We start from the raw sequence: 20,518 nt of genomic DNA, 5'->3' as shown, positions 1-20,518 counted from the left end.
TGTAGAGGGCACTCCATACCACATTTTTAAAATAAAATGTAGATTTTCAACAGTTTGCACTAAACTGTCAAGATTTTGAGCAGGATCAGTCAGTAACACTACTATACAACCAGAAACAATGATTATCAGCTGAAAAAAATGGTTTTAGGGTTTAGTTACTCTTTAATGTTTTTTCTTTTGTACTCACAAGTAATTTTAAAAACCTATTATACTCCTCTTCAACACTTTTATAAGATGTTGTGACATGAATGTATTGATCTGAGTTAAGGTTATCCTGGCTGTTTTTACTAACACCCCCCACCTCCCTGTCCACCTTCTCTCTTTCTCTCTCTCTCTCTCTCTCTCTCTCTCTCTCTCTCTTGGTTTATTTTCACAGGAAGCTCTCAAGGTTTGGATAAAATCCTATTTCTTGATAAACTCCTCTCTACTCTTTGTAGCCTTTCTGCTGCTGCTGCTGCTGCTGCTGCCGCCAACCTATGATCATAAAACATCACACAAGACTTATGTGTGTTACTATAAATGGTATTTACAAATGAAGTGTGTATAAAGCATCCATGCTTTTAACAGACATGGATGTAAACTGTAAGAGAGCAGTGCGGGGCAGTAATTCTAGTTTCAATGATGTGTACACAAATGTAGACCATGCATACCATTACCCACGCACAGACATAAGAAGAATGTGGGGTAAAAATGTGTGCATGATACACATGGCAGCAGCCAGTTCACAAATCCAAATCCTCCCCTTCAATTAGAACATAAAAAGTTAAAAACATAGCTCATTAGCTCATTTTTTTGAAAGACTAGATTTTGGGTGTGAGAGATCATACTAGAAAATTAAGGGCCCGATGGTTGCTTCATATCATTATGGCTTTGCTATCTTTATCACTGTTGCTTTTCTCTCTGACAGTCACACTTGGAGCCTGGGATGGGTGCCACAAAACTATTTTCAACCACAGGAAATGGAAAAAAATTAGCCAAATAGGGTCACCTTGAAATATGTTTATGTAAACACAACACACAAACAGCAGTTTTATGAATTGTCATAGTATGGATTCACACACGCTGACAAAAAGTCAAGAAGAGAAACATTACTTAATAATGTCAGAAATTTTGCAAACATGCTAATATTCAGCCACAACTGTACAATATGTCTGAAATTTAGATTATTGTACCAGCAATAACACATTTTCAGGAAAAGAATATGAGGAGTTTCATTACATACTACATCCCACTCCGAGGTTCCATAAACTGCTTCTCTCACCCTGTACAATATCATCTCTTCTCTCTCTTGAAGCACTGCGATTATTTCCTGATCTTTTTTTCAGTTCACCTTTACTCTAGCTGTAAGTGTTTCACTCACTCTAATTTCACTCTGTTACACAATGTTTCATTCAAAATGAAAGCCATACATACATAATGGCTGGACCACTGTACTCATAAAATGGTGTGTAAACCTGTTGTGCATCCTTGAAGCTGTCAGAGAAAACAGCTGTCACGTGTTAGGTGTGGGGAGGGTTAATGGGATTTTGGGGGTGAGAGAGGGTAGGAGGGGTCTGATGGTAAAATGGATGAAGGTAAATGGACTGCATTTATCTAGTGCTTTTTTATTCTTAGTCACCAATCAAACCAAAGACAGACATCTGGAGCAATTTGGGGTTGGTATCTTGCCTAAGGGCCAACAACATCAACATATAGACTGGAGAAGCCAGGTGGGATAGGCTTGGATGAACTGCGAAAATTGTCTGTGACAAACAATATTACTCAAACCCTCCACTGTTTGGCTTTAGACCCATACAATCAAAAGAGACCAGTTTGAGGGGTGCTTTGGTGGTAACAGCCCCGATACACAGGTTTCCTTTATTAATCCCACACTTGGGAAATTCACATGCCACAGCAGCTCAAAGCACAGACAGAAAAAGGAGGGTGACAGTGTTACTTGAATAAAAGAAAATTAAAGATTAGAAATATAAAATATGTGTATACAGTACATATATATATATATATATATATATATATGTACATATAGATAAAAAACATTTAAAAAAAGTAAGGCACTAAATTGAATTACTGTACACATAAGACAGTTTACAGTCAGTTTAAAGATATGTAAATTGCACAGGGTCTTAGCAGCAATGGTTTAAACAGTGTTATGCAGCAGACATGACAGTGCTAAATTACATCAGATGTTGCTGTTAAAGAGTCTGACAGCTGATGGGATAAATGACCTGCAGTAGCGCTCCGTCTTGCACTGTGGGTGCAGCAGTCTGCTGCTGAATGAGCTGCTCAGTGCATGGACAATCTCATGTAGAGGGTGAGAGGTGTTGTCCATGATGGATATCAGCTTGGCTAACATCCTCCTCTCACCCACCTCCCCGATGGTCTCCAGGTGACAGTCCACGACCGAGCCGGCCCTCCTGACGAGCTTGTTCAGTCTTTTCCTGTCCCTCTCCGTGCTTCCACAGCTCCAGCAGACCACTGCACCCTCTCCGTGCTTCCACAGCTCCAGCAGACCACTGCATAGAAGATGACAGATGCTACCACAGTGACATAGAAAGTCCTTAGCGGTGTCCTGCACACTCCAAAGGACCTCAGCCTCCTCAGCAGGTGCAGACGACTTTGGTCCTTCTTGTACAGGACGTTGATGTTCGAGGACCAGTCCAGTTTATTGTTGAGGTGAACACCCAGGTATTTGTACTCCTCCACAACCTCAGTGTCCAAACCCTGGATGTTCACTGGAGTAGTCTGGGGCGCTTTCCTGTGGAAGTCAGTCACTAACTCCTTTGTCTTCCTGGTGTTGATGTGAAGACGGTTGACTGCACACCAGTTGACAAAGTCCCCACTGTACTCCAGATCATTCCCCTCTGACACACGCCCAACAATAGCTGTATCATCAGAGAACTTCTGGAGGTGGCAGCTGTCCATGTTGTATCTGAAGTCTGATGTGTACAGGGTGAAGAGGAAGGGGGTAAGGACTGTCCCCTGTGGAGCCCCCATGCTGCAGACTACCACATCAGACACACAGTCACGCAGTCACGAAGCCTCACATACTGTGAGTCTTCCCAATTCAGGCAGGAGTCTCCTTACAGAGTTGCCCTTGTTAGTTGGTGTTTGTTTCCTTTAGTTTTATGACTTCACTAATTACGGTGTCCTCTTTCTGAGCTTGCTTTAAGCTGTTCCTGACTTTGTGAAATACAATATGGTGTGTGTGTAACGTGAATGGCAGATCAGAGTTGTGGTAGGGTAACACAGGTGGATTGGGCAAGATGTTTATCAATGCGTCAAGGACTCCTTGGTGTTCCTGAATCCATTGTATTGGAGTTCTTGAAGATACCTTGATTCCCTTCCTTTTGCTTGTTTTAAACTGAGGTAGTGCTGCGGGATTTCCCTTCACCTGTAGGAGTTCATACAGTACAGTGACTTTACAGAGTCCTACACATGTGCCCGGTAGTAGTGTAGAAACCCCAGCCTCTTTCGAATATCTCCAGCACAGGCTGGGGTTCCTTCTCTAACATCTTGTACAGCTGCTTTGTCTTTGGGGTCAATCCATGTTCCATTGTTTAAGAGGTCATAGAACAGAGGTCGGAGAGCACCTCTTCCTTGGTGGGCTTGAGTTTGACACTGTGGTGTTGAGGAGCACTCAGGATCTGCCCCAATCCCACTATGACCATTGACTACTTATGGTGCTAATGATTCTTGATGTAATAGCATCATTTTGGTGCAATTCCCCGGGAAATGTGCAATACTGTGTAACACTGTGACATTGCGACTGCTGACCTTCCTTTGTTGTTATTGTCAGACATTTTTGTGAGTCTGTTTAATTGTTATGTTGTTTGCAGCTTATGTAGCACGACTGTCTACAACAAATTTCCCACAAGGGACAATAAAGTTTATCCTGATCCTGATCCTGATGTCATCCTTGAAGATTTTTGAGGAACAGAGTTTATCATTCAGGGTATGCTTCGAAAGTTTAGATTGAACCATTGACAGATGTGGTACATCTGTCAACTAACAACATCTGTGAACTAGTAATGTGTAATGCATTACTTTTTCTGAGAACTACAACACTGGTCATGACACCATTATGACAGTGTAATGAATAAATTCTTTGACCTCAAGTTAAGTCACTCACTGTGAGCTGAAATGTGTAGACGCAAAGCAGTGTGTCTTGGTAATTATTGGACTTATTGATCACAAAGCAAAGTAAAACTCTAGACTCTCCTTTTTTGGTCTTTTCAGACCCTGTACTTGTCTCAGGGATCACTGTTCTTTATTCAATGTACAAATGAGCTCACAGTTTCTCAAACTTATAGGCGTCTGGCGCTTCACTGAGTCTTTGAAGGAAGCTCCGCTATCAGGGCCTTGCCCTAAAAATGCCATACATTTCATAAAACTGACTTAAACTGTCAAAATGGGATCTCATACCTTCGTGACTTCATCTCCATGGAATTCTTGCAGGCCCGGTCGTAAAATAGACTAGTTACTAGTCACTTCCATAAGTTCCCCAAAGGTCATGTGAACAGTTTCTGGAAGAAATTTTAGTGTTAGTTGCATGATGTTATGATCAAGTTACCCTGTGGAATCAGAGTTGTAGTCCCCACCTCATCCACTACATCTGATTCCATTTATTCTGTCAATTGATTAGATGCGGTCTCAGGCTGTGTGGCTGAGATTTCAGGGATTTCAACAAATGGTCTTTCAGTGGGGTGCATTTCCACAAGACCATCATCCATATCTAACTGCTCTAACTGCATCACTACAGAAGCTGGCAGGCACCGGACACTGCATGTGGGCAATCTGCCATTAAAGGACAACAGTGTTATTGTGGCCTACTTTTAGTAACACTTACTTACTTCTGTTAGCGCACCTCTCTGCCTGGATGAAGTTTACCACCACCTCAGCTTTCTTAGTCTCAATTTCCATTGCCGTTTTAAGAAGGTTGCATATGACAGTTTCGGCCTCCATACCATTCCACTGCCCTAGGATGATCTCTTCAATGACATTAAAAGCAGTGGTCTTAGGAGGTCAACCTGGCTAACCAGGAATGGCAGTTTATTTGGGTCAAATTTTCCAGGTAAGTTAACAGATACTTCCACCATAGGATATTGCCTTTCCATTACCAGCAAAGACATTGAGATCTTATTCATTGATCTCCCATCAGTTGACAAAAGGATGCATTTCTCAATGGATAAAAATTTCTGCTTCCATCTTGGGTATGCAGTGGCATGCAAAGGTTTGGGCAACTCTGGTAAAAATTTTGTTTACTGTGAATTGTTAAGCAAGTAAAAGATGACCTGAATTCCAAAAGGCAAAAGGCAATGATGACACATTTCTTTAATATTTTAAGCAAGATTACTTTGTAATTTCAATCTTTCACAGTTTCAAAATAACAAAAAGAGAAAAAGAGCCTGAAGCAAAAGTTTTGGCATGCTGCATGATCAGTACTTAGTAGCGTCCCCTTTGGTAAGTATCACAGCTTCTAAACACTTTTTGTAGCCAGCTAAGAGTCCACAGATTTTCAATGATTTTTAGGTTAGGGGGCTGTGAGGTCCTTGGCAAAATCTTAAGCTTGCTCCTCTTAAGGTAGTCCATTGTAGATATCAAGATGTGTTTAGGATCATTATCCCGTTGTAGAAGCCATTCTCTATTCTTCTACAGCTTTTTTGAAGTGTGTAGAAGTGTGTGGCAAAGAAAGGGCAGAGTAGCCGCATTGATCAGTACTTCCTAAGAAGTCAGTCAAGTCAGTCGGATGAAGTCCAGCGGCAGGTAGAAAACCACAGTTCGCAGGATATCAGTAACACTGCCACTGAGGAGGAGGAGGAGGGGGTAGTAAGAGAGGATGCAGGTGACTCTGAGGTCAGTATGCCAGTCAGAGAGAGAACCATGGAGCAAAAGGTTAGAGTTAGATGGCCTAGGGCAAATGACAGTAAAGAATGGGAGATAGGTAATATTTTGTCAGTAATCTTAAGTAGGCTTAGAGGAAATGCAATAGAAAGGTTAGAAAAGATGGGAGATATAATTTAGTCATATGGTGTAGAGAGGTTTGGAGTGCATGAGAGAAAGAGGAGTGAGAGGGTACAGTCAGGTAAGTCTAGGCGGCAAAGAGAAATAGAAAATAGAGAAGTTAGTCATGGAAAGGAGACAGGAAAGGAGACAGTTAAGAAAGCAGTGGAAAAAGGCTACAGAAGAAGAAAGGGAGGGAATTAAGGTGTTGCAAGAGGAGTTGAGAAGCAGGCTAGCAGTTCTTAGAAGGGCAGAGCATCTCAGGAAAAAGGAGGAAGAAGGAACATGTAAGGACAGATTTTTTCAGGGACCCTTTTAAGTTTGTTGAAGGATTGTTCAGCCAGGAAAAAGGAGGGCAGCTCAAAGCAGAAAGGCTAGAGGTTGAAGAATATTTAAGAAATACATATTCAGATTTAGAGAAGAATAGGATAGTAGGTTACCCACCCGATATCCCTCCATTACGAAGGATAGAGCATGAGATGGATGTCAGGCCACCTAGGTGGAAGAAAGTTCAGGAGGTGGTCAGGCGTGCAAAGGCTTCTTCGGCCCCAGGGCCTAATGGAGTCCCCTACCAGGTTTATAAAAGTGTGCCTGATATCCTTATATTTATGTGGAAACAGCTAAGAATAGTTTGGGAGAAACAAATTATACCAAGAGCATGCCGTAGGGCAGGGGGTGTCCTCATTCCTAAGGAGAAGGAGTCTGTGGACCTTTGCCAGTTCTGGATGATTTCTCACTTGAATGTGGAGGGGAAGATTTTCTTTAGTGTAGTAGTGTAGTGTACTTAGAAAGGAATAGCTTAATAGATACCATGGTGCAGAAAGCAGAAATACCAGGTTTTTCAGGGTGTTTAGAGGATACTAGCATAATCTGGCACCAGATTCAGGCGGCGAAGATTAAGAAAAGGGACCTGCATGTAATATTTTTAGATCTTGCAAATGTGTTTGGTTCAGTACCGCATAGCCTCATTTGGAGTGCATTTGACTATTTCAGAGTGCCACAGGTAGTTGTCAGCTTAGTGCAAGCTTACTTTCAGGATATTAGGTTGTGTCTAAGTACGGCAGGTTTCACAACAGGTTGGCAGAGGCTAGAAATAGGCATCATGGCAGGGTGTACAGTTTCACCATTAGCATTTACTATGGCGATGGAAGTAATCATCAGGGCTTCTAAGTGGGTGGTAGGTGGGGAGAGACGGCAGAACGGGTTGCATCTTCCACCAGTTAGGGCTTACATGGATGACATGACACTGGTGACCACAACAATGCCATGTACAAAGAGGCTACTAGAGAAGGTAAATAAGAACCTCAAGTGGGCCAGCATGAAGATCAAGCCTAGTAAGTCTAGAAGCATCTCGATGCGTAGAGGGAAGTTAAGTGATAGGAAGTTTGTCATAGATGATGAGGAAATCCCAACATTTAGGGGAAAGTCTGTTAAGAGCTTAGGTAGGTGGTACAATGTGGAGTTGAATGATGAGGAACAGGTGGTGAAATTTAGAAAAGATGTGGCAGAAGGATTGGATAGAATAGATAAATCAGAACTTCCAGGAGTGTTGAAGTTGTGGTGTTTGCAATTTGGGCTATATCCTAGGTTAATGTGGCCATTGTCAATTTATGAAATTCCAGTATCTGTTGTGGAGAGAATTGAAAGTTCGATTAGCTCCTATATTAGGAAGTGGTTGGGCGATCCTAGGTGCCTAAGTAGTGTTGCATTGTATGGAAAAGCGATACTTCAGCTGCCAGTATCTGGTTTAACAGAGGAATTTAAATGTACCAAGGTCAGGACAGAGCTCTTGTTATCTGGGAGTAAGGACATGGTAGTTAGGAGTGGGGTTTTAGAAAGGGTTTTTTTTGGGGAGTTTTTCCTTATCCGCTGTGAGGGTCCCAAGGACAGAGGGATGTCGTATGCTGTAAAGCCCTGTGAGGCAAACTGTGATTTGTGATATTGGGCTCTATAAATAAAATTGATTGATTGATTAATGGTTCCAAATCCAACCAAGGGGAGGAAGTGGAACCCAAGATTGGCAGTTCAGGAGGCAGAGGCAGCTCTTAGGCATGCAGAGATTGTAGGTAATATTCAGTTTGGCAGGGGAGGCCTGGGGCTTGGCTCAGGCAAACCGGTATGGAATAAAGCAGGTCTCAAAGATAAAAGAAAGCTGGTCGTGGAACAGATACGTAGACAGGAGGAGATATTAAGGGGTGCAAAGGTGGTGGCCCAGGCTAAACAGGGACAGTGGTTGAATTGGGAAAGTGTAGAGAAGAGGAAGCTTAGTTGGAGGGACCTGTGGAGTATGGAGGAGAATCGTATTAGATTCCTGGTAGGGGCTACATACGAAGTGCGTCCAACCCCCCAGAACCTAAAACTGTGGGTAAATGAGGACCCATCATGCCCATTCTGTTCAGGTACCGCAACCTTAAAGCATATTTTGTCAGGCTGTAAAGTTAGCTTGTCACAAGGCCGATACACATGGCGACATAACCAGGTGTTGAAATGTTTAGCTGCAGGCATTGAAGGGAAACGAAGACAGGTGAATTCAGAAGGTGTTAAGAATAGGAGTTTAGCAATTCAGTTTGTCCGTGAGGGAGAGAAATACAGAAGGGATAAATTAGTAAGGAGGCAAGGGTGTGGCTGCCTAGACAGTGCTTGTGATTGGGAAATGCAAGTAGATTTAGGGGGAAATCTTGTTGTTCCCCAGGAAATAGTTTGTACCAAGCAGAGGCCTGACATAGTGTTGTGGTCAGTGAGTCAACGGATAGTTTATTACATTGAGTTGACAGTTCCTTGGGAAGACTCAGTGGAAGAAGCCTATGAAAGAAAAAAGCTTAGATATGCAGACTTGGGAGCAGAAGCTGAGCAGCGAGGATGCGAAAACTAGGATTTGTCCAGTGGAAGTGGGGTGTAGGGGATTTATAGCAAGATCAGCTGTCTCACTCCTGGGGGAACTCGGAGTGCGGGGACAGAGTTTGAGGAAGACAGTGAAGGAAATGTCAGATGAAGCAGTTAGATGTAGCCAATGGATCTGGAAGCGAAGAAATAATGTCAGTTGGGGGCCAGCAGGGGGAACTACTAAGCAGAGTGCAGAACTCCTTGAGATCAGGTGGAGAGATCCACTTCCTCTCAGGAGGAAATCCAGGAAGAGGAAGGTTATTTAAGTGTGGGAGTGGCCTGTTTGAATCCCTTTTGTTTGAGACCATGCTGCAAGGTGTGTGTGTTTGCTGATCCTGTAAGTTTATTTAGCTCCTTTAACATTAGCTTATATTGTAGTTATGCTATGTAGCTTGTGAGTATGGTGAATGTGCTTGGAAAGGTGGTATCAGCACTGCTTCTACCTGGAGCTCGTATGTACGGAGCCTGGGTTTGGTTGAAGGTAGTCTCGCTCACCAGACCTTTCTCAAGAAAAGAAAGGTCTGGCTGCGCCGACTCTCACTTTAAGATTGGAGAAAAAAAAATGCCCTGGCTTTTTTTATTTCTTTCAACCAATCACAATCGAAAAATGCCCTGGCTTTTTTTATTTCTTTCAACCAATCACAATCGTTCTTGGCGGTGCCACAGCAATGGTGCACTTGCAAAAATATTGCCGGGGGAAACAGGTTTTGGTGTAACACGCCCACAAAAATATCGCCTACAGGATGCGAACCATGGCAGAAAGTTGTAAGTTTATTTATCTCCTTTAAATTTAACTTATATTGTGGTTATGCTATGTAGCGTGTGAAATAGAGTATGGTGAATGTGCTAGGAAAGGTAGTATCAGCACTGCTTCTACCTGGAGCTTGCATGTATGGAGCCTGGGTTTGGTTTAAGGTTGCGGTGCTGTTTGGGCTGAGAAAGCCATGTGTAAGTAAGGTAAAGGAGGTTATTGGGTTGGTGCGGGGCGTGGAGTGGGTTTTACACACATCACACCAATCAAATGAGCCCCATCCTCGCCCTTAAATGCGCCGCGCGAAGGCGTAATGAGAGTTTACTCAATTTGCCATGGCAGAAGAGAGCCGCAGCGTAAGACGGCCAAACTTCTTAAAGATATTTTTTTTTGGCATTTTTAGCCTTTATTTGATAGGACAGACAAGCGTGAGGGGGGGGGGGGGGGAGTGACATGCAGCAAAGGGCCACAGGCTGGAGTCGAACCTGGGCTGCTGCGGCAACAGCCTTGTACATGGGGCGCTTGCTCTATCACTAAGCCACCAACGCCCCAAGATGGCCAAACTTCTAACAGGAGGAAAATGATGTTTTGGTCTGGGAGGTCCAAGCTCGCAGTGTCCGAATATACGGAACTGCGGGCAGACCTCCACGGGCTGATGATGCAAAGGTAGCCTGGGAGGAGGTCACCACAGTTGTAAATCAATGTTGCGTTTCTCTCGTGCGCGCGTGTGCTCTCTCTTTCTCTCTCGCAGTCTCACTCTGTTTCTTTTCTTTTGACTTTTCTAATATGACAGATGCTGAATAAATACTCCCTATCTGATGCTGTGGCTGTTTGTGGTTGGCTGCGAGGGATGTAAACTCATTAGTTTGCAGCTGTGTTAATCAAATCAGGTTGAGTTTCCATTATGGTTGCCAAGCGTGCCAAACGGTGCCAATCCCCTTTGATCTCACATCAGATGTGACGGGACTGTCGATATAGAGATACATTTATGTACTGATTGCAGATAGTTGCATTGAGTAGTGGTTTGTGTGGGTATTTATTGCATCGTTTATGTGCCTGACATTCTGGAAACCTGCCTGTGAGGTTTTGGTGACGTGTGCGCACTGTCCGCTGGTCAGCCAAACTTCCACTTACACCAGCTGCGCTCCGCCTGCGCTGACAGTAGACCTGGTTTCAGCTGGCGAGCTTTTAGCGCACCTTCGGCGAAGCCTTTTGGCACGAAACTGTCACTGCGCCCAGCTGGATCTGTTGTCACATCCCCCTGCTGCGCTGCAACACCCATCTCAGCGCGCCTCGGGTTGCGCTGCTCAAAACTAGCTCTGCACGGGGTTCGCCACCCTGCGTCGCGCCGGGAAACTAAAGCCCCTTGTGTTTATTTGAATTGAAAGGTAGTCCATTGTAGATATCAAGATGTGTTTAGGATCATTACCCCGTTGTAGAAGCCATTCTCTATTCGTCTACAGCTTTTTTTTTTTTTTTACAGATGGCGTGATGTTTGCCTCCAGAATTTGCAGAAATTTAACTAAATCCATTCTTCCCTGTACCCGGAAAAGTTCCCCATGACACTGACTGCAACACAAGCCCAAAGCATGATTGATCCACCCCTGTGTTTAACGGTTGGACAGTTCATTCTCCAAACATACCTTTGCTTACTGCGTTGAAAAAGTTCTATTTGAACTTCATCCGCCCACAATACTGGTTTTGTTCTGATGAGCCTTCCATGAAGGTCATATTTGTGAAGGTTTTGCTGCACAGTAGAACAGTACACCACCACTTTAGGGTCTGATAAATCTTTCTGCAGGTCTTTTGCAGTCAAACAGGGGTTTTATTTGCCTTTCTAGCAGTCCTACAGGCAGCTCTCTCAGAAAGTTTTCTTGGTCTTCAAGACCTCAACTTGACCTCCACAGTTCCTGTTAAATGCCATTTCTTAATTGCATTACAAACCGAAGAAACAGCTTTGTGGACATCAGTTATTTTAGTTTTCAGAGCGCAACTGCTTAGAGGAGCCCATGGCTGCTGATTGATGGTACAAGGTATTAGGAGTCAGAGAATTTAAAAAGCTTTGAAATTCAGCTGGTCTTTCCCAATGATGAGTGTGAACAAGCCTGAGGCCTAACAAGCTAATTAAAGTCTGAGACCCTGGTAAAAGTTGTCTGAGAGCTTAAATGTCTTGGGGTGCCGAAACTTTTGCATGATGGTGCTCCTTTCCTTTTCTCACTCTAAAATTGTACAAAAACAAAATTAATGCATAAATTTTGCTTAAAATGTTGAAAAGCATATTCCATAATCAACTTCATGCCTTTTGGAGATCAGTTAATCTTCTGCTTATTTACCTATTCACAGAAAATAATTTTTGACCACGGGTGACCAAACTTTTGCATGCTGACCTGTATAAGCCTGACCTATAAACCTTTGTTGAACAGAGGGGTCACTACATAACCGTTCAATACTGGCATTAACACATTGTTATTTACTTTGATTGAACTAATTTATGGAACAACAAATTTACAGTACAACAAATTCTCAAGGACACTCAAGATACTCAAATGCATACATGTAAATGCATACTGCGCTGTGGGCATCTTTTAAACACAATAACTGGCACAAACCCTCATCATCTTACTCATGTAAAAAATGCAGAAAATACATATTAACAAATGTATTCCAAACACCCCCCTTTGTTCTACTTTTGTTTTAGCTGGGTTCTGATAAGGGGAAGTGGGAATGCACATTGCAACTTGAAGGATGTAGTTAGCAGAAAAGCAGCAGTACCTTCTTTTCTTTTCTCACATTGGCTGCCATGATTCAGTCTTGTCAGACACTCTGGAAACTCTGAACCCTTCAGTCTGTCTGCAGGCAGACGTCTTGCATAGACCCTCTGCTCCAACAATTTTTGTTGTTTGTTTTGTTTTATTAATGTTTCCAACAGTTATTTGATTGATTTTGATTTATGATTTACACATCACATCTGTATTTTAGGATTGATGTATTTTATTTAAATGCCTTTTAAAACAGCTCTCGGACAGACTAGTTTCCTCCACCATGGGGGTACATATCCATCTGTTCCATTTTGATTTAACTGTTCTTCTATGTGTTTTCACTGTTTATGTCTGTCATTTCTTTTTGTCTCACCATCACAGGACCACCCCAGGGCCGAATATGAATTCAGGGTCATGCAGAAGTCTCTGAGCAAAGATCAGAAATCTCAGCACAAGGTAAATACAGAATGAATCACATTGTTTGTTTAAAAAACATCATCAGGATAGAATCCCCCTGTGTCACGTACATAAATTCGCATGGCGCTAAGCTGCCTCAATTGGTTAGTTTTTTGCCACCTACAAAATCATTACTAGTTTAAATGCAGGCTATAGTTAGAGTATTGTCACTGGTTTACCTTGCAGGTAGACAGCCTTTTCTGAAGGGCAGTTGAAGTTGTTATCTCAAAGCCACTAGACTCCTTTGAAAAAAACAGTAATTTTACTTAGCAGAACATTGGAGTTGCTGGTTTACTGCTGAGTGATTGGGTGATAAGGTAAAGCAAGAGCAAATATTCCAAATATAGTGTACACTTAGACAGAAATTGATTTTTTAGGTGTGACTTTTTTTTAGGTTAGTAAAATACATTTTGCTGCAGCCCCGTCTACAGCAGTACACTGCTCAGCTTCTGTGCTAGTAGATTTGGTTTATCTAAGATGCTAGCAAAGCAAAACAGTACCGACATAAGCCCAAGAGAAATGTCAGAGAGGTCAGACTGTCATGTTTAACAATACATCTTTAAAGGTCCAATATGTAAGAATTTGGAGGAGTACTTGTATCTAGCAGTGAGAATTGTAGATTGCAACCAGCTGAAACCTCAGTGTGTTTATAGCTTTACAAAGTCATTTATATTTTAGAGCACTTTTTATAGCCTTCAAGTTATTTTTCACCCCTAGATTATTTCACAGTGTGTTATTTTCATGCCTAGTTAATGAACTGTATATACCTGATCAACACATTTACATATGTTGTATACCTGGAGAGGCTTCAGTCCCTCAAGGCTCAGTTATAGATAATGAATAGATAATATATTAAATACTGTTAAAAACACTGCATTTTGCTCCTCTTCAACTGGCTCCAAGTCCAGATGTGCAACAATGAGCTCTGCTTTATGCTGGATTCAGGCTACACGATATCAGCCTGATTATAGCCCAACACGACCATCGTATGGTGTTGGCTTGGGTGCGCAGTAATCCATTGTTTCATCTCATGTAGTGTGTCATAGAAGATGACAAGCGACACTGCATCTGTGATGCCTCACGACATCCAGACAGAAAGTGTAGCATGTTTGATTTTCTTTTTGTCTTCCCATCACAGCCGTCACTTTGACCAATAGAAACACAGAGTGATCTGCTGACGTGGACAACTGTATAGCAACAAAACCTCAGCCTTTGTGATATTTCCTCTAGGGATGTTACCATGACAGAGAAAAAGGGAAAAATTATGGCGTGAAACAGCAGAGGCACTTAAGCAACCCGTGCATTTTAGCATCAAGCCGGCAAAGAATGTTATTTCTTCATAATGGAGAAGGATGTAAAGTAATAAAAATCACAAATAGTGGCGGGGCTTTTATATACTGCAACTGCAGAGGGTACCAACTTCATTTGAAACAGACTACAGGCCCTTATTTCTAGACTCAGGCCTTTATTTCTCATTCCCTCTGTATTTTTGTATTTTTACTTCTAATCTGCTCCAGTTTGTCCTGTTAAATTTAATGCATCATGCCTTAATTTTGAACTTAACACTTCCTGTATCCCTTTATAATTTCAGTTGAGAGAATCCCTTCATTTTCTTAAAAGGCTTTATTGTGAAACATTTGCAGGAACTTCTTGTGGAGGATTCAGTGACTAATGCACTGCCTGCCATCTGGTAGCACTTTATACATTACTACATTAACAGTTCGGCTGGCACATGAGCATCCACAGTGACTATAATAATAATAGTAATAATAAAAACAGGACAAGGATAATCCGATGACATCACGCACATTGTGAAAGACAACCAGGGATGAATGGTCATGGACCAATGTGTAGTCTGTCATGTCTGACAGATCAATCACCTAATCTTACATAGTGACTGTCAGAACAGACGAAAATGTCCTGTAATCTTAACCTGGCATTAGTTGAGTGTTGGGGCCATGAAATCTCAGGTTAACTAAAGGAGTTGAAGAATCAGCTATCCATCAGCTTTGCATTTGACAAAACTTTTTTTAAAGTCTGCAGTTACAGTGCACTTTACTAAAGTTGCATGTCACAGTTCTAGTAAATATATGTTTCATGAATTGATTTTTAGATTGAAAAGCTCACATGTCAAGACCGCCTCCCAGCCTACATGACTAACATTGTCATGATGCTGTTAATGGTAAGAAAACCTGGTTCTATGCATACACTGTGTATGATTGATGATTTAGAGAAACATTGTGGAGTGATTATTTCTATTAACCTCACAGCTGTATTCTGTTTGTAATCCTGTCAACCTTTTTTTATTGGCAGATTGGTGTTACGTTTGCCATTGTATTTGGTGTGATCCTCTACCGGATCTCTACCAAAGCCGCTCTTCACATGAGCTCCAATCCAGTTACACGGAGTCATGTTCAACTGACGGTTAAAACCACTGCAGCCATCATCAACCTGGTGGTCATCCTCATACTGGATGAGGTGTACGGAGCTGTGGCACGATGGCTCACTGTGTTGGGTAAGTTAAGTTAGGTGTAGACAGTTAACAGGTCAATGGGTCACAGCTATGATAATAGTGGACAATGGCACGTTTTACCAAAGGAAATATAGTGGGTCACTCTGTTGCCCTCTCATTCAGTTAACAGGCATTGTTTTTCCAGTCTCACTCAGAAGTCGTCAAAAACCAGTGCTTGGTCAGTGACTTCCATCATCAGACACAGATGAAAAAAAGCTATCCTTTCATGTCGGCATGATACGAGGCTGGTCGCTGTTATTGTTTAAGGCCGCACGGTGGTGTCACGGAAACGCGGAGGAACAACAACTAAAGTTAAGGGGGCCAAAGTCCGAGTAGAGCGTGCAGGAGGGGCTGGTGGATGGGTCCAACAACCATTGACTTTCACCCAGGATGTCCATAAGATTGTAGAGCCAAACCATGTTCTTTTTTCCTAAACCAAACCACATGTGTGTGTTAACAAAGCGTAACCATGTGAGTTTGTTGTTGGAGGAAACAGTGTTGAACCATCCATCCATTTTCGTAATTGCTTATCCTCTTGAGGGTCGCAGGGGGCAGGAGCCTATCCCAGCTGACATTGGGCGAGAGGCAGGGTACAGAAGGGGTCCGCACAGAAGGGCTCCCTCCTGGGATTGAACCAGGAACCCTCTTGCTGTGAGGCGACAGTACTAACCACTATAGCACTGTGCTGCCTCAGGTGGTGATAAACTTATTTTGAAAGAGAATGTATGCAAACGGTACATTTCTTGTGAAACAGAAGTGTGTTTTGAAAACAGACAATGCATGTAACAGGCTGAAGTTGACATGTCATCCCAGAATGTCAACAACCAACACACCCAGGGTACTTTGCATGTCATAACTCAACGTGGAAAGTCCATGACCAAACGTATATGATATGATATGTGACGAGGTCTGATTGAGAATGTGTAGGTTTTTCTTGATATTATTGTTTTAGCTAATGCGTCTGATATCAAGCCCTTGAATTAGACAGCACTCGTTAACCCTTACCTCGGCCAAGAGGGTGGAGGATTTTTGTGCCTAATTCGTGCACACCTCCTGCGTGCCCATCAGTGAGGATAGGGGACCTACAATCACTCCCAACTCATCAAATACTGACACTAGGTTAGGGGCTCTCAGCATCAGTTAGTGAGCACTATGCACCGGGCATAATCTGACAGTCTGAGCAACTGCCGTAGAATAAAGAGCGAGAAAGTTTGTGTAGGGCGGATGAGTCAAACAAACACAGGACTTTCACCCAGGAGACATCTGTTTGTGTCCTGTGTGAAACCAAAAGCTTACAGTGAGTTTTTTTTTAACAATGTAGCGTAGTATGTCACGTATGTGACTGATGTGATGTGACATACAAAATGTTATGTATGTTAGTAAGGTAGTATTTTAACCCAACCCATGATGTTCTTTTATAAACCTAACCATGTGCTTTTGATGCCTAATCCTAAGGAAGTGAACCTAAAAACAAAGTAAACTTACCTTGGAAGTGTATTTTGAAACTAAAATGTATGCATTTAAGGGGTGGGAATTGTATCTGTTCTGTGAACACAGGAGGTGAATTTGCAAAAAGACAATGCATGTAACAAGTTGAAATTGACACACTGTCCCTGAGCATCCAAAAGTGGCAATGGAGGGGTTAAGTTAAGTTAAGTTAAAATATGATGGCGACCGAATCTGTCTTTACAATCTATCAAGGTCATCACTTCCACCTGCAGTTCCACAGTTTTGTCTAAGGCCCCTCCATTAGTGATCGCAGGAATATGACATCTGATTCTGTGCCTCACTCTGCTTGGTGCAACATCTGTGGAGATACCTTCTGGTTCAAGTTTATTGTTTTTGGTTTCTTTAGCTCCTAGCTTGGACTGTGTGGCAAGGCAGGAGTCAGCAGTTTTGCCCAACAGTTTGCCATCAATTTCAGGCCCAGCTGGGAGTACATCCATAGACAGAGTTTAGCACTTTGGCCGTCACCATCTTGTTTATTTGAAGCCAGAAGTGACCACATGTAGACAAGTGGTTGGAGATAACTCTAATGTTAGCTGCTAGCTTTGTAGTCAATGCTAATTTTTGCTAGTAAAAGACAGAATTCAAACTATTAGATATAATTTACTTAACAGAAAAACTAAATATATATGATTTCTTAGGGGCTCTTTTAGTACAACCAAACTTTTTTAGGTGACCAAATGTGAACTGAAAGCCCACTGAAATAGCGACAGCTATGGCTACTCTGTAAATCTGGGGTTACAACATAGTTATGTGATCCAACCAACGTTGCCATGGTAGCAACTTTTAAACGGTTTCTACCTGTCACTCAAAGTGGCCATGCCCTTAATTATGCATACATTTCAGCTTAATAACATTTAAATGGGTAAATTAAAAATTACACTAGCCACAGTTGTATTCAGAAGCAATGGCATTGCCTATTTTTCATTGCCTATTGCAAAAAATCTAAGGAACTTATCTGTTCATTTTTAGAGGTTCCTAAGACAGACAAGAGTTTTGAGGAACGACTAATCTTCAAGACCTTCATCCTCAAGTTTGTCAATGCTTTCACCCCCATCATCTATATTGCTTTCTTCAGAGGAAGGTTGGTAACATCACTGTATTTTAAAATTTTAATTTGTAGGTTTCAGATACTTTTTCTGTTATTCCAATATGTTTAGCCACTCATAGAATTTTAGTAAATAGCAAACATAATAAACGTTTTAAGACAAGGAACACTCTTTATCTACTCTTAACCCTTTCATTTATTTTTCACTCTAGACTGGTAGGCAGACCAGGCAGCTACCTGTATGTGTTTGAATCCTACAGAATGGAAGAGGTAAGGTTTATACATTTTCACATGCTATTAACAATCAATTTGCACCCTTGTTTATATTTCATTTCATTTGTTATGTGACTCAAGACCATGGTCACATGGTATTGAGCACAAACTCTACTGTATTCCACTGTACTGACATTTACATTGTTCACTCTTACCTTGATAAACAACATTGGAAATTCAATTCAATAAAACATATATTTGATAAAACATTCAAATTGTACTGTGAACAATAATGAACCAATCTTTTCTACTGATACTGTTTTGAGTTTGGGATGTCCTTGGATTTTTTGAGTGTTACATACTGCTTCCAGGAAATAGCCACAGCCTTGCAGACACTGACAAAAACCCTCACATTCTAGTTCCCACTGTCAAGTCCTATACAATATATAGCCACACTAACAACCAGCCAGGGATGGAGCTACTAGCTGTAAGATTTAGGGGGATTTAGTGACCTCAGGCAGAGAGGATTACAGATTGCAATCAGGTGAAACTTCTCCTGTTTCGAATTCTTAGTGTTCATTGTCAAGAAAGTTTTTACGGGCAGCTGAATTAATTGCAGAGCTCTCTTTTTCTGCAAAACAAACAAACCAGGTGATTAAAACCAGTAAAAACACATGTTCATGGTCATGTTACAAGTTTCAGTGTTTCTCCTACACTGTTTGGCTCTTCACAGACAGGCTGCGAACACCTGCTGATGCTCATCTTTTTTCTGATCCAGATGTTCATGAGGTTTTTACCGGAGCCATTATCTGCAGAGATCTCTTCCTTTCCAAAACAAACCGACCTGGTGACTTAAACTGGCAAAAAAACTAAACAAAGCAGTTTCATAGCACGTTGGAGATGGGCCACTAGTCTAGCACCTGCTGACGTGTGCTCACCTTTTTTCTTTGATAACATAAGATCCAGATGTTCAGGAGGTTTTTACTGGGAGGTCTCATCCTCTCCAAAACAAATTGACCTGGTAATTTAAACTGGTAAAAACACTGAATACAGCAGTTTCATGTAAAACATAAAAATAAAAAAAATCAGGGCGGCACGGTGGTGTGGTGGTTAGCACTGTCGCCTCACAGCAAGAGGGTTGCCGGTTCGATCCCGGGTGTGGGAGCCCTTCTGTGCGGAGTTTGCATGTTCTCCCCGTGTCAGCGTGGGTTCTCTCCGGGCACTCCGGCTTCCTCCCACAGTCCAAAGACATGCAGATTGGGGACTAGGTTAATTGATAACTCTAAATTGTCCGTAGGTGTGAATGTGAGTGTGAATGGTTGTTTGTCTCTATGTGTCAGCCCTGTGATAGTCTGGTGACCTGTCCAGGGTGTACCCTGCCTCTCGCCCGATGTCAGCTGGGATAGGCTCCAGCCCCCCCGCGACCCTCAAGAGGATGAAGCGGTTAGAAGATGAATGAATGAATGAAAAAAATCAGTATTTCTCCAATGCTGCTGAGATAAACTACGCTGGCTGATGTGACAATGCAAATCACCCTATCTAGAGACAGTGTTCTGTTTGAAACATGGCAGTGCAACATGTCTGACTCCATGGACAAGAACCTGCTCCCTATGTAGATATAAATTCTAAGGTGACAAAAACATGACGCTTCCTATTTTCAGGTGATTATCTGTCCCTCCAGAATTTTGCGGACCGTTTTTTGGGGATTGTTGTTTACTTGTATGATCTCATCCCATCCTACCATGTTCTGCTAGGTGGGCCAAAGCCCCACAGCAGTGGTTAACATCCCAACATTCAACACTGAGCCATTCATTTTACACTGACACCAAACAGCTCAACTCTGCTGTTAAACCCATTTTAATAACCTTTTGTTAACGTTAGCAATATGATGCCAACAGCTAGCCCTGTCACTGTGTGTGTGATTCTGTCCCACCAGACCTAGAGCTCCCACTGTCACAGCAGTAGCCTCATGATAAACAACAGAGAGAGAAGGGCTGAGTGAATCAATATGCAGCCCCTCACACAAAACTGGGCAATTCCCAGACGGATGGAAAAATGCCTTGGTAATGCCTATTTTAAAATTTGGGAATGCTGAAGAGATGAGTAACTATAGACCTATCAGTCTCCTTTCAGTCCTGTCTAAAGTGCTGGAGAGGGTGGTCTCAGAACAGTTGCTACATTATCTGGAGACAAATCTTTATCTGCACCCTTTACCATTTGGTTTTAGACATAATCATTCCACCGAGTCAGCTACTTGTGTACTATTAGAAAACATAAAACAGTCACTTGATCATATTGGTCATATGATTCTCAGTTAAATTTTAAAAGCCATGTGAAAAAGATCTGTAAAACGGTCAAGGCTAACCTTAGGTGTTTTAAAATGATAAGAA

At 42.1% G+C, this 20,518-nt stretch overlaps 1 protein-coding gene across 1 annotated transcript in view; it reads left to right on the top strand.

Moving 5' to 3' along the window:
* LOC126407378 (anoctamin-1-like) overlaps positions 1 to 20,518 on the top strand; it is a 131,031-nt gene that overhangs the window by 75,010 nt on the left and 35,503 nt on the right. The window contains exons 13-17 of the mRNA XM_050072213.1: positions 12,775 to 12,849; positions 14,963 to 15,031; positions 15,163 to 15,364; positions 17,840 to 17,951; positions 18,128 to 18,185. Of these exons, the coding sequence (XP_049928170.1) occupies positions 12,775 to 12,849; positions 14,963 to 15,031; positions 15,163 to 15,364; positions 17,840 to 17,951; positions 18,128 to 18,185 (516 nt within the window). The remainder of the gene's footprint in view (positions 1 to 12,774; positions 12,850 to 14,962; positions 15,032 to 15,162; positions 15,365 to 17,839; positions 17,952 to 18,127; positions 18,186 to 20,518) is intronic.

Source organism: Epinephelus moara, chromosome 20 (genome assembly GCF_006386435.1).
Source record: "Epinephelus moara isolate mb chromosome 20, YSFRI_EMoa_1.0, whole genome shotgun sequence".
In the NCBI taxonomy this organism is placed as follows: domain Eukaryota; kingdom Metazoa; phylum Chordata; class Actinopteri; order Perciformes; family Serranidae; genus Epinephelus; species Epinephelus moara.
Note: the sequence above shows the minus strand (reverse complement) of the source record. Positions and strands in the feature narration are given on the sequence as shown.